Consider the following 13,997-nt stretch of genomic DNA (forward strand, 5'->3'; position numbering starts at 1 on the left):
GGCTTACTTAGAAATTCATCATAAATAATAATAACTGATTAAGTGAAAAGCACAGAGATGCTCAAACACCGCTTCTTGAAATCTAAAACCTCCAAATACCTTTTAATTTAAGAGACGTTTTAGATCAGTATCACTTTTCCTGTAGATTTACCAACCTTCTCACAGGAAATACTGTCATGCTGAAAATGTGTTAAAAACACACATACACACACATACACACAGGGTGGAAAAAAACAGAGCTGCTGTTATAAATCTGAAAATGGATACTAGCGGCTGGTTCTACTTTCTGCTTATGCACCAGATTTGAAACTGAGATAAAAGCTCCTGGTTGTGAGATAAATTCAGTTTTTATGGTACTAAAACGGTCAAATAGAGTTCTTGCCCTGTTGCTTTGAGCTAATGAAATAATAGCGCAACAATTTGTTCCCGGCTTTGGTTAGAAGTTAGGAGTTAGTTCATTTTTAAGCAGATGTCCCGGTCTCAGGCTGATGCACGTGGTGCTTACATAGGTTGGGGTGTGTACTGAGTAATACACAAATGTCAGGGTCAAACATATGAGATATACGTATAAAAACCCACGTCCTGTACGGCTGATACACAGGGACGTGAATCACGACCGAGTCGCAGTTATGTTCTTGCTTGTTAGCTGTCTTGCTCTCGTGGCCTCTGCACTGGGTGAGTGTTTAAAGTCATACAATGCATTTTTCTGATAGCAGAAATGATGAATCGAAATCTTTCGTTTGATAATGTACTGCATGGATGCCCAGACTGCCACCCAACACATTATGACTTGAACTTTGTGTCACTGGGCCTCAGGGTGTGGAGTGCCTAGTATTAAGCCCCAGGTCAGTGCTTACAACAAGATTGTAAATGGGGAGACAGCTGTGTCTGGGTCATGGCCCTGGCAGGTTTCACTTCAGGTATTTAATTCTCTGCTTCCATTCAAATTTTGCTATAAATACAAAACATTTAATCAAGTCAAAAAGAGAAAATGGTTTGAATGCACATCTTTTCAATTTCAGGATGGTAGAGGATTCCACTTCTGTGGAGGATCCCTGATTAACCAGTACTGGGTTGTCACTGCTGCTCACTGCACTGTGTCGTAAGTAACAGGATATGGCCCTTGGCAATATAGTAACAGAAAATAAAAAAATATAAAATAACCAACCAGAATATTGGTTCTCCTCCAGTCCAAGAAGCCACCGTGTTATCCTGGGAGAGCATGATCGTCAGACAAATAGTGAACCAATTCAGGTCATGAGCATTTCCAGGGTAAGAAAAGCCACAATGCAATTTACAGCACAGAAGCTCTTCCTGATCATTCCAAAATTGACTTTTGTTTTGGTATAATGTATCATCTTTCTCCATATAGGCCATCACACACCCCCACTACAACTCTAGAAACTTTAACAACGACATCACTCTTCTGAGGCTCTCATCTCCAGTTCAGATGACTTCCCGTGTGTCTCCAGTCTGTCTGGCCTCCTCCAGCACCAGCGTGCCTTCTGGAACCAGATGTGTCACCACTGGTTGGGGAAGGACTGGGCAAACCTGTGAGTGAATGGAAAGGAAAAAAGTGATATTGTTTCCCTGCACCAGGAATAATCATGTCTGTCTTCATTTAAAAATTCGAACATTGATTATCCATCAGACCAACAAAAGAAATGTATCATCTTGATTGACCATTTCCTCCAAACTTTCCCAGACTTTACTTTTTCTATATGTGTATCTTTTTGTTTTGAATTGCCATCGTTGTCAGCTTTTCCCTGACTTTCTCCAGCACCTGCCTCATGTCATGCACGGCTGCGCCGGTGCGGAAAGCTCGTTCTGCATCTGTGCATATCAGCCAGTGATGTCTTAGTATTTAAGACTTATATAGCTTTTGCATCTTCATACGTTATAAAATTGTGTTTAATATTCATATTCATTCAAAGTGTAATAGTTAATCTAAAAACCTCTACTGCACCTGACCCAAATATCATTATGCATATTTTTGTTTGACTCATCATCACAAGCATTGCTGCAGGTGACTGTGGTCACCGCTCAGCTTGGATCAGCCCATGCATCACTGATAGTCATGGATATACACACCTATGAGCATCTCTGGGATAACAATAATAGTTATACAAATAATAATAATAATAATAATAATATTATTAATAATACTAGTGTATGTAGTGTCATCTCTGATTCTTATCTTTTCTCAGCAAGCCCTCGCTTCCTCCAGCAGACTGCCCTCCCTCTGCTCAGCCCTGAGCAGTGCAAGAGTTATTGGGGTTACAACAGAATCACTGATGCCATGATCTGTGCCGGTGCTTCTGGAGTGTCCTCCTGCCAGGTAATATTTACTTCAGTGCCTAAAAATGATTTTTTGAAAAAATCAAAAATTTAAAATGTTAAGTTTTTTTTTTTAAATCATTTGTGAGTAATTGTTAAATGAACACATTTTTATCATAATAGTTAAAAATTTGCAGAGAATATTAGAATAGACCTAAAATGCACAAGTAAAGAATGAAACCTGCAAATAATCATAACTAAAATTGTCACAAACATATCTTGTTACTCAGCAATTCATTCTTGCTTCATGGTTTCCTGTTTTCAAAGTCTTTGTGCACATTCTGCACAAAGCCGCACAGATCACAACTTTTGATTAAATGCATCACACCTAGCAAAGAAACAGTTGCACTTAATGTGAATTCTGTTCTGAGTACATTTAAAAGACAAAACAACTATCTTTTTTAGGGTGACTCTGGTGGCCCTCTGGTCTGTGAGAGGAGTGGTGTGTGGTCCCTTATGGGTATTGTATCCTGGGGAACCTCCAACTGCGACGTGCGCACTCCTGCCGTGTACGCACGTGTGTCCTACCTGCGCAGCTGGATCGACCAAACCATTGCTTACAACTAAGCTGTTCCTCAATGAGTCATTCCATTCAGTTTCTACTATTTCTACTGGCATTGAGAAATATTGAGCTGTTGCTTGGTGCATTTTGGAGAAATCACTTTACATTAAATTGAACGTGTAAAGAGACATGGTGTTGGTTTCATTTTTGTCATTCCTAGTTCATGCTGTGTGTGTGTGTGTGTGTGTGTGTGTGTGTGTGTGTGTGTGTGTGTTTGCGCGGATGTTTGTTTTTGTTACCTTGCGAGGAACATTTTTGGTCTAATTCCTGACCTCGTTGGGACAAGTAGCACTTGGGCACTAAAGCGTGTACATAATTCAATTCAATTCAATTCAATTTTATTTGTATAGCGTCTAATACAACAAAAGTTGTCTCTAGGCACTTTCCAGAGACCCAGAACACGACCCCTGAGCAATTATTACATGTTACATAATGAGTTAGAATGTAATTTCTGGGATCCTAGTCGGGGTTAGAACTAAGATGTGAATTACAATTTAAGAATACACGGTAAATTATTGTAAACAGCATGTCTTAAAGATAGCTAGACATAACTGAGAATGCTGTAAGCAAGTATGTATAAAAACCCAATTTTTTAAGGTTAAAGCGACACTACGTAACTTTTCCACCTTAATATCATATTTCCAGAGTCATTGTGATGGTACATCAACTTCCAACAGGTTTAATGACACCTCTGTCATGGTCTGAGGGGGTCAGTATCGCCTTCACTGGCACTATGTAACTTTGAGGAGCATGGTAGGAACCCTGCCACACTAAAAAACTACAAATTTTACGGCTTTGACTGCTTTACGGCACATACGTCACTTCCCCCTCCTTCCCGATTCGCAGTCGAGACGAAAATGGGCGGGGCTTGGAGCACAGAGCTCCGCAGAAGCTGTTGCTGCGTTGCTGCTGCAGCAGCTTCACACAACAGACGTGGGGGAAAGATCCTAATGGTTTAACTTTTCACCGGTTTCCTGCTCGGAGGCAGAACCACGCAGGCCAAGTATCTGATATAACAGAGTAAAAGAGTGAAAGAGTCGTCGGCTCGCTTTGGATCGCAGCTGTAACGACCAAACACACAGTAAAGCCTGATTTATGGTTCTGCGTTAAATCGACGCAGACCTACGGCGTAGGGTACGTGGAGACGCGCAACGTACAGTGCGTCGATTTAACGCAGAACCATAAATCAGCCTTAAACCACAAACACTCACACAGACCGGGTCGGATCAAAACACGGGTTTTATTCCCCACTTCGCCAGCTAAACCCAGTTGCTGGCCAGCTCTCTGCGGTGCAATTAACCCCAATCTTCAGATAAAACTAGTTTGTTGAGGAAAAAATATTAACTCTTATTTGTAGCTGCAGAGGAAAAAAATAATCTCACGAGGAAAAAAAAATATTGCTCACGCCTCGGAGCCTCAACATAATATGGCAGTCAAAAAAAAAGAGAAGTAAGAGGGATACAAAACATGTACTGTATGTTGTATTATACAAATTTATTGAAACACATGGGTCTTCAGTAGGGATATGGATCCAGACCGTTAATAATCATTATTTTCTCCATATACTGCTCCCTGGCTTCCTTGTTTAAGGTATCCCGGTAAATTCCAGTTCCTTTCCAGCAGTTTAACATCTTTTTTTTTGCGTTCCTTCTGTTCACTTGGTGAAACAGAAAAGCGTCCTGTCTTCTCTCATCAAAACAAATGCACGCGACGGGACAGGAGTTTTCCGGCAGTACGCGCTGGTGCTCATGGGAAACGTAGTGTTCTTTCTGGTAAAACACTACCGATTTTGTCCACAAGATGCCGCCAAACTCAGAAAAGCTGAAAGTTACGTTGTGCTGCTTTAAAGGTTTTAAGGTTTGGGAAACGTTAGTTGCCTGATAGATCAGACGGTTTGGAAACAACCCATACGGCCCCCGATCCAAGGGGAAGCACCAATGGTTGTCTTTTGCACGCAGCTGATTAGTGCTATGACCAATCAGAGCAATGAACAAGGTGATCTATTTAGAGCAATGGACACGCGTCAATGCGAGAAGAGTAAATTTAACTTTTGCTGTAGCGTGTCTGTAGCAAGGCTAGTGCTACGGGGGTCACCCGACAGGACAGAGGACACAGGGTTTAGTGCAGGAACTCCTTTATTTCACCCAGACACACGTGCACCAGCAGAACCTTCAGCACAGCCCTCTCCCAGCAGAACTCTTTATGAAGGCAGGCAGGGTGGAGAGGCTGATTGGGCACAGGTGTGCCCAATCAGCTGAGTGGCTGCTCCTCCACCCTGCCACAGTGTCATTAAAAATGCAAATACATACCTTACAAATGAATGATTTGAGTGCCATTAACTGTTGATGCCAAAGCTGATTCAAACAGCTGTTAATCCTCAACTGGGGCCATCTACACTGTTTATGTCCATATTCTGTTGTCATCTTGTTAAGCCCACCCAGAGACTCACTTTACAAGGATAGACTGAGTTGATTGGCTTTTCAAGACGCTTTGACATATTTGAGCCCGAAGAAATAGCTACATGTAGATGAACCTGCAAAGCTGATTTAAAGCTTTCTCGTGGTACGTCTAGATTTCTTGGCTAAAAAGAACTATAAGCCCATTTTACATTGGTGGAAACGCTGGGTTTAATGGGCAGATTTAGGGCGTTGCCTGTCCTTTTTACATTGACCGACATGAGGTGGCATGTCAAGCTGGCGAATAACTTGCCTTTGAGAGTACTCTTAACCGCAGGTGAGGTCTAATGTAAACATTGGGGTGCCGGTCGTGGGAGGGATTTGTTGATCACATAACCTGAGTACAGCTCACCAGGGGTTTAAAAAAAAATTATATCATTATCATTATTTTATAAAATAAGGAAACAACTGATAAGAGTAACAACAGCAGCAGGACGTCACAGGTCTATATTTGCAAGATGAGTAGCTGGGGAGACGAGGAGATCCGCGAGCTACTCAGCCTCAGCAAAGAGGACGCCAAAAATGTCTGGAAGCACAAAAGGTGGTCCATTGTTTGAACAAATGGCCACGAAAATGTCAAACACGGTCTTTGCAAGAAGCCAAACCCCGCCAAAAAATGCCCATCCCGATGTTCATCTATCCTCATTTTGAAAACTACACCTGTCTGACGGCGTATAAATCTTGCTGATGTGGGGATAATAGCTACAGTACGTCATTCTACACGCCCACACAGGTTATGTCAGGTTTTGCGGATAACACCTCCCGGCTCGCCTTCCCTCCCCTCAACTGGCCTCCAGGATAATGTAGTTCTGCCGGTTCTCATAGCCGCTGAATTGGAGGTGGGACATAGTACACCTTGGACCACGCATGACCACACCAACTCCAGAGGCAGAAGAAAAAATAAGCATGGTTTGGTTCAGGTTTTGCACAGCAACAGCCAGTTGTTTTGCAGCCAGGTGATGACACACCATACTGATGCACAGTAGTTTTATTGACAAAAAATTTACCATTGAAATAGACTGAAATGTGACAGAAAACATGCTCATAGAAGCACATAAAAAGGACAGACTTAAACATCACAAATGACCACTTGCAAACTCTCAGGTTCAGGACATCATCATGTGTTTAAAGCGTGCTGGGCAGTGTAAATGTAAGGAAAAGGACATTAGACATTGGCAACAGGATTTGCGAAGTGACCATCCTTTACAGTTCCCGTGATATGCAGGTTTATGGCATCCCTGAGCCCGAGGCAGAGGAGCTAGCAGACCCCTTGCCGTCTCGCATCAACCTATTTAACATCAGAGTAGACCCTGGTCTACCGTAAATTCCGGTATATAAGCCACTACTTTTTTTCACACGCTTTGAGACTGCGGCGTTTACAACGATGCGGCTAATTTATGGATTTCATTGGCTAACTAGCTTCCCGCCGGCAACACATTTACCGGTTACCTCGTCACATCAGACCAATGAAATTACCGAACAGCTCACAGTAGACCAATGAAACTGTTTCGGCAAATTACGGTAACTCGCGCTTCTTCAGATCACTCGCACTGGACTGCAGCGTGACAAGGAGGCCAGCGCAAGTGGTCAGTGACTTTTGCTGGTAGGTTCCTGTATTTTCGCTGAGAAAAGTAACAACAAAGTAATGCTTCAGGCTGTTCAATTCCAACGTTATTACTGTTAAAAGCACTGTTATTAAAATGTTATGTTCTGTTCACTGTTCTGAAAAAAGGAATTTGCGGTATGTATGTATTTGTGGATGTTACCGGCATTTAATTAAAGTTTAAAAAAATCTTACCACGTTAATATCTCATGTTTCAACAGGGACACCTTATAGACAAGTGTGGCTTATTTATATACAATTTCTTTTTTTTTTTTTAAATTAGCAGGTGCTATATATGGGTGCGCTCTATAGTTCAGAATTTACGGTATGTATATTCGTGTGAAATCAAATTAAATTTGGTGTCTAAAAATTAGGTTTCTACCATACCTGTTTGACTTAACTGTACTTTGTGGTGAGTAAAATTTAAACCAGAACAATGAATTTACTGATTGCCAATAGTACCTCAATCAAACCATCACTGAGAAACGGTACCTCTGAAAAAGACACTGATAAGATCATTCTGAGCTAGAACTCGAGTGCATGTGTGCATTTCAGCACAAAACCCCATGCACACAAATTGAAAGTATGTGTAAAAGAGATTCAGTTTTTGTTGCATAATATGTACCTTTGGGGGTTTCACACACTTTGCACCACTTTCTCTTTATGTCAGTGCTGTGTGTGTGTGTGTGTGTGTGTGTGTGTGTGTGTGTGTGTGTGTGTGTGTGTGTGTGTGTGTGTGTGTGTGTGTGTGTGTGTGTGTGTGTGTGTGTGTGTGTGTGAAATTGTCTCTATATAGGTCAAATCAGCCAAATAACAAGTAAGGGATATATATTTCGTGGGGGTATCGTGAAATACATACATTGCTTACAGTCACATGTCCATTGCAGGACAGCCTTTGTTTTTTTAATTAATTTTTATCTATGTAGTTTTATTTCAATAAAAGGATGAAACTAATAACAGGATATGAAGAGTTGAAAAATAAGTTTCTGCTGCAGGTCTGGGGGGTGTCACAATCAGCAGGGAAATGCTGGCACAAAGTAAATAATTCTGCACTACTCATCTATACACACCCCTATATGCAGGCACAAACATCATTGTGTCAACACACTCCTCATACTGTGCCTGCATTAAAACATATCAGCAGTAATAAATTAATTCTTGGTACTAAGATTCTGTTCTGGGGTCAGGGTTTGAAGTATTAGGTGTAACATAATACAGTCTGCAACATAAGAGAACTCCAACAGATACATATCATGATAATGTCATAAAACTGATGCACATCTAATTATTTTAATTCCATGCATTAAAATTCTAATATGCAAATGTTATTTAGTCCACTTCCTGTACAAGACTGCATTGTCTCATTGGCAGTTACATGAGGTGAGAGGGAGGAGTAATCTGAGAGAGAAACAATAAGTAACATTAGGTACAGATAAACTTACAGTAAGGACAGGGTCTCGCACCAAACAGGAACATGGCAACTGGTAAGACATTTTAAATGAAAAAACAGAATTCCGTTGAAATTTTCATGAGCTATATCTTTTCCTAATAAAATGAGCAAAAGTAGATAAGAATGAACTAAAAATGTTCTAATGGAAGCCAGGGTTACACAGAACACACAACACACCAAATGTGTTAAGAAGTTGGTCTAATTTCAGTTGTTTTCATGTATGTTCATCAGGTAACAGCACTTCTTCTGTGGCTCGGTTGTCTGGACTACAACTGGCCGTCAGTCACTTACAGACAGTGTCCCTGGTCATCTACTGTATGATATTTGTGGTTGGGACTGTTGGTAATGGTCTGGTCATCTACGTAACAGGCTTCAGAATGAAGAGAACAGTCAACTCCGTGTGGTTTCTCAACTTGGCTCTGGCTGACTTCCTCTTCATGACCTTCCTGATTTTCTCAATCATATCTCTCTCCCAGAAGCATCAATGGCCGTTTGGACGGCTCATGTGCAAGCTTAACAACTTTGTCAGCCTGGTCAACATGTTTGCCAGCGTCTTTCTTCTGACAGCAATAAGTCTGGATCGTTGCTTCTCCGTCTGGGTGGTGGTGTGGGCACCAGGGGCGCCACTAGGCCCTTTTTGGGGGGGCTTGAGCCCCCCCAAAAGAAGTCTCAGCCCCCCCAAAAAAATAGAGACAATTTTTTTTTTTTTTTTTTTTTTTTCCCCTCTGGTGGTCATTACTAGCAGTTTCTGATTCCACTCAATGCGCTGTGTGTGAGTTCCCCCCTCTATGTTCTTAGGGTGTGCTGACAAACATTTAGGGGGGTTCATCCCACCAAGGGGGCCCTGACTCAGCCCACCCGAAAAGTTTCTAGAACCGCTACTGCCAGGCGCTCCCTCCTCCATCTATGTGCCTAATCCCTTCACTTCACACAGGTCACACACACACACACACACAACAAAGTAGCCTTTTACAGTCAACAATCATTCTCCCCAGTCCCCACTCATGATGAGACTGTGAGGTGAGCATTGAGCAGTCAGAGTCGTTAGTTACTCAATTAGCGCATATTGATGTGCAAATTAGCGCATACCGTTGTAGTAGCTAAACAAAATAACTTGTCATGTGCCTGCCAGACAGGTGACGATTGGCAAGGCTACCATGACACACCAAGCCAGCCAGCCATCATGCTAGCTCGCAGTAAAGCGGGTCTAAATGGATGCAATGTCTTTTGAGAAACAATATGGGCATAAGTGAAGAACATATTTTCAAACGGGTCTCTTGTCTTCTGAATGAAATTAAGCCCTTCAGAATCGCAAGTGGCTGCTTTTCAACTAGTTGACTGCAAACTCCTGCTTTAGCTTACAGTATATTATTATCTTGTCGGAATATTATTCCAGCCAATAAGTTAGGAAGTTCCATTTGATTTGATTTAATTTTACTTTTGCCTACAAAGCAAAATATTACTTTACTTGAGTCTCCCCTGAAGTGATTTTGGTATTATTTATGCAAGCAAAATTCTACCATAACCTGTATGCAGAATATATATAGGGAAACAATTATTTTTTCATCGCTGTAAAACCACAGAACAGTAAAGAAGATATTGATGTGTATAGGTCTTCATAGATCTAGTCTCTTCATTTTGACCTCAAAGTGCACCAGATTGATCCATTTTTACTTAAAATCTACAAATTTTTCTTCCGGGGGGGCATGCCCCCGGACCCCCCTAGGGGTTCTGTGGTCCATGAACTTTGGTAGGCTGAGCCCCCCCAAAGCTCTGATGCTAAAATCGCCCCTGGTGGGCACAAAATAAACGCACCGTCCGCAAGGCTCAGATAATAAGTGCTGTAATCTGGGTGGTTGCTGGGATCTGCAGCATCCCGAATGTCACTTTTCGCACCCTTATGGAGAGAAATAACATGACGTTTTGTGTTTATCCTGGAACAATGACAAATGAACAAAAATGGAGCCTCATTAATTTCCGCTTTGTCATGGGGTTCCTCATCCCATTCCTGGTCATTCTCTTTTCCTATGTGGCCATAGGCGTCCGTGCCAGCCGCCTGCATCTGACAAGGCAACGGAGATCTCGTCGAGTAATTTTCTCTATAATTTTTGCATTTTTCATTTGTTGGTTGCCCTTTCATGTTTTCAGTTTCATAGAACTGAAGATGCGAGCTAACCCAGGTCTCAGAAACATTGTTCGCATCGGATCTCCTCTAAGTTTGAGCCTGGCTTACATGAACAGCTGTCTGAACCCCATTCTCTATGTCTTCATGTGTAACGAGTTTCAGAAGAAGCTTCGACGGTCAGTATGTTTTGTTTTAGAGAGTGCCCTGGCAGAGGACCATCTGTCATTTGTGTCTCGAACCTTGTCTTCCAACGTTTCACCTTTTTCTCGAAAGTTCAGTTCAGTTTCTGCTCCTCCTTTGGTTGTGAGTGATGTAAATGCCTCTTTATCCTTCGCTGCAAGCGTCACTGAGGAGACATGAGCACCTTAAGTGCCTACATATTTTTCTTTTTTTAAGCTGGGGAAGAAATCCTCTGATTCCCCTACAACATCTGGCTTTATTTGCATACTGAGCAGCTCGACAGCATCTGATTACTCTTGTGGATGTTCTGGTACATCAAGTTGTAAATAACAAGCTCTTCATCAAATAATTCATGTAAGCATTAAAAATATTCAATCTTAAAGCTTTGATGATCTAAAACATTCAATGTAAAACTCCTTGAAACATAGTTGAAGAGACATTTAATTTATTGGAGCTTAACAAGCGAATTTCGGGAGCAGGACCACGCCTCAACCACGCCTCTTCCGGCAAACCTTCAAATACCAGCCTAACCTTCACTTCCTCTTCGCTCTCGTTCTATGCACGCTGGCTCTCGGGCAGCACGTCAACGCTCCTACACACTCTCGTATCTCGAAAACAGTTACTCACCCATTCAGGCATCATGGATCTCGTGTTGATATCGCCTTCGGATCGGCTTGCAGGAGATCACCAGCAACATGCACCAGCTGATCGGAATCCGGAGGAGGAAAACTCTTCAGCCGTCGCCGTGCCTGAAGCGCCGCTCTTCCGGGCCCCCACGGCCGCCCGGTGAGCCGGTCAAGCTCCGTATCCTCTGTGATCCACATCCGTCCGGTTCACCTCTCCTGAACATCCTGGATCGTCGGCGCAGGTCTCCGACTCCTCCTGTGTTCCCCGCCATTGACCCGACAGCGCAGGTTGCGGAATCCGCCCCCCCCCGGGGGGTGCCGCGCAGCGAGACCGAGCCGCCCCGGTGTCCCGCCAAGAGCCCGCCGACCTCCCACGTCGGCTGCCGCTCCGGCGGCGGTTTATTCCTCCGGAACGCACGTGTTCTCCAACCCTTTTTCTTTTCTCTCAGCCACCTGCGGAGCTGCTGTCAACGCTGGCTCCAGCGAAACACACCCAGAAACGAGTGGTCCTTCCCGTCCGGTTCATCTCTCATCAACATCCTGGATCGCGGCAGCCCGCCCGCAGGTGCGTTCCCCGTCCCCCGGCCCGCCTCCGTCATCGGCGGGGACGCGGGCAATCCCAGGCTGCGCAATCCGCTGGCGGTCTAGCCACGCCCCGGCAGGTGCTCCCGACGGCCCGCCTTTTGCAGGTGTTTCGGGCTGGACTGTCGCCACCCTCCATAGGGCCACCGCCTGGTGGAGGAGTCCCTTTTCACCGCATGAACAAAAAGAAAAAACTTCTCAACTTCTCAATCTCATGCCAGCCTGCCACGCCATCAGCCTCGCCGACACCTGCTCTCTTCCGGATGACGTCATCACGCCAACTCCGACGGCGCGCAGTGACGTCGACCCTCAGGTCTCGCACTCAGAAGATTTTCCAGTGGCCAGCCGCGGTACTGCGCCAAAAAAAAAAAAAAAAAAAAAAAAAATCATCCCATGGGGCCCCGAAAGCTTTTCCCATAGACCGCAATAGTAAAAGAGAAGCGATCGTACAAACCGGACGTTGAGCATTACCTTTACTCACAAGGTCTTTTATTAACATTCTCGTTAAACATAATCTCCGAACAACGTTGCCTCATTGCAGGAACTTCAACTGCACATGAGCGGTCTTTCACCTTAAGCCGTCCGTGTGGAAACATAAACGATTCCATCGTTACACTGCCCACCTCCAGCAAGTACAACAGCTAACTTCGGCCGGGGTTGCTAGCACCGGGTTTCTAGGCCCCCCCCCCCAGTCCACCCCCGGCACCTACAACAGCTAACTCAGCCGGGGTTTTTAGCACCGGGATGCTAGAAACCCTGGCTATGCTTATTCAGCAGCCTCAACCGCCAGCACTAGAAGGGGCTCTTGGCACCGGGTTACCTCGGTTGGGGGCCACCGGCATCGTGATGTCTGTACCCGGCATCCCTCCCACCGCATTTCAACCCAGTTTCCTTCCTCAACCCGTTCCGGCCCCGCAGGCAACTACCGTATTTTCGCGACCATATGGCGCACTGTGTGGAAAGGCGCACCCTCAGTTTTGTGTGTCATTTTTGGTTTTAAAACACACATACGGCGCACCGACCCAAAAGGCGCCGTCTACGGAGACAGAGCTGCACAGACACGCGTTGCAAAACCCACACGCGCTAAAAATACAGCAGAAGCAAAACTTAGTTTGATATTTTATTTCACTTTTCACATCAATCAAACCCTTCAAAGGTTCATATTCTGTTTCTGCATTAAAGAATTTAAAAAAACCACCGGGTTGCTGCACAAACCTGTCTCAGCCACTGATCATCTCCTCATCCATCCAGCCCTTTTCATTTCACTCTGGCTGGAAAAGTCTCTTTAGGGAACGCTTTTCTTTTAAAAATCCCGACCGCGGCGGTCCCGGGTCCCGCTCCCCGTTTGCTCCCTCGCGCTGGACCGGGTCCCGGGTCCCGGTCCGCCCCCCCCCCCGCGCTGGTCCCGCGGCGAACCGGGTCCCGCGTCCCGGGACCCTCGCGCTGGACCCGCTCACACACACGCGCTGTCGGGGAGCCGGTACCGGGGTTTGTATCCGACAGGAGCTCCGTTAATTCAGCTGCGCCAGTCCGAATTTCCAGACAGTCTCAGCTTCTTGATCATCATCATCCCTTCATCCAGCCCCCTCTTTTCATTCACCCTTATAATGACTCCGGCTGGAAACCTCTTATGCAAAGTTTTTCTTTTAAAAATCACCATAAGTTTCTGTCCATCAGCTGCGCCAGTCCAGCACCACATAGGCTACATGAGAATCTGTGTGTCGCGCCACGAATACACACACGCGCACACACGCGACTCGTTCCGGCCCCGCGGGCAGCTGCTCGTTCGCCCTGTCCGCGGCTGGTCCCGCCGCTCGTCATCCCACCGCTTTCGCTTCTCGCACTTCTCCGGTTCCGGCCAAACCTGCGCAAACAAACCTACAACAGCTAACTTCGGGGCTGGGGTAACTAGCACCGGGTTGCTAGCCCCCCCCAGCCCACCCCCAACACCTACAACAGCTAACTCAGCGGTGTTACTAGCACCGGGATGCTAGCACACCCCGCCATGTTTCGGAGGAGGCAAACTCCTCAGCCGCCGCCGTGCCCGAAACACCACTCTCCCGAGCCTGACAGCCG

General features: G+C 44.9%; 2 protein-coding genes across 2 annotated transcripts; both read left to right on the top strand.

Annotated features, from left to right (window-relative positions):
- The first annotated feature begins 539 nt into the window (after positions 1 to 539).
- LOC133428844 (chymotrypsin-like protease CTRL-1) lies at positions 540 to 3,027 on the top strand. The gene is made up of 7 exons (XM_061716585.1): positions 540 to 675; positions 817 to 920; positions 1,023 to 1,102; positions 1,191 to 1,272; positions 1,373 to 1,553; positions 2,208 to 2,338; positions 2,743 to 3,027. The coding sequence occupies exons 1-7, from the start codon at positions 555 to 557 to the stop codon at positions 2,902 to 2,904; spliced, it is 861 nt and encodes a 286-aa protein (XP_061572569.1). The 5' UTR covers positions 540 to 554; the 3' UTR covers positions 2,905 to 3,027.
- Positions 3,028 to 5,813: 2,786 nt separating this feature from the next.
- On the top strand, positions 5,814 to 11,987 carry LOC133440604 (chemerin-like receptor 1). Its single transcript, XM_061717923.1, has 5 exons — positions 5,814 to 5,879; positions 6,581 to 6,675; positions 8,617 to 9,015; positions 10,203 to 10,836; positions 11,394 to 11,987. The coding sequence occupies exons 1-5, from the start codon at positions 5,814 to 5,816 to the stop codon at positions 11,985 to 11,987; spliced, it is 1,788 nt and encodes a 595-aa protein (XP_061573907.1).
- Positions 11,988 to 13,997: the final 2,010 nt, after the last annotated feature.

The sequence above is a fragment of the Cololabis saira genome, chromosome 3 (genome assembly GCF_033807715.1).
Source record: "Cololabis saira isolate AMF1-May2022 chromosome 3, fColSai1.1, whole genome shotgun sequence".
NCBI classification, from domain to species: Eukaryota; Metazoa; Chordata; class Actinopteri; order Beloniformes; family Belonidae; genus Cololabis; species Cololabis saira.

Bases quoted from the DNA above. Each gene is read 5' to 3' on its own strand.
- LOC133428844 (XM_061716585.1), top strand. From the start codon at position 555: ATGAGATATACGTATAAAAACCCACGTCCTGTACGGCTGATACACAGG. The intron at 1,554-2,207 runs GTGAGTGAATGG...ATCTTTTCTCAG, and splicing joins GGGAAGGACTGGGCAAACCT to CAAGCCCTCGCTTCCTCCAG. The intron at 2,339-2,742 runs GTAATATTTACT...TATCTTTTTTAG, and splicing joins CTGGAGTGTCCTCCTGCCAG to GGTGACTCTGGTGGCCCTCT.
- LOC133440604 (XM_061717923.1), top strand. From the start codon at position 5,814: ATGAGTAGCTGGGGAGACGAGGAGATCCGCGAGCTACTCAGCCTCAGC. The intron at 6,676-8,616 runs GTAAATTCCGGT...GTCTAATTTCAG, and splicing joins AGAGTAGACCCTGGTCTACC to TTGTTTTCATGTATGTTCAT. The intron at 10,837-11,393 runs GTGAGTGATGTA...ATCGGCTTGCAG, and splicing joins TTTCTGCTCCTCCTTTGGTT to GAGATCACCAGCAACATGCA.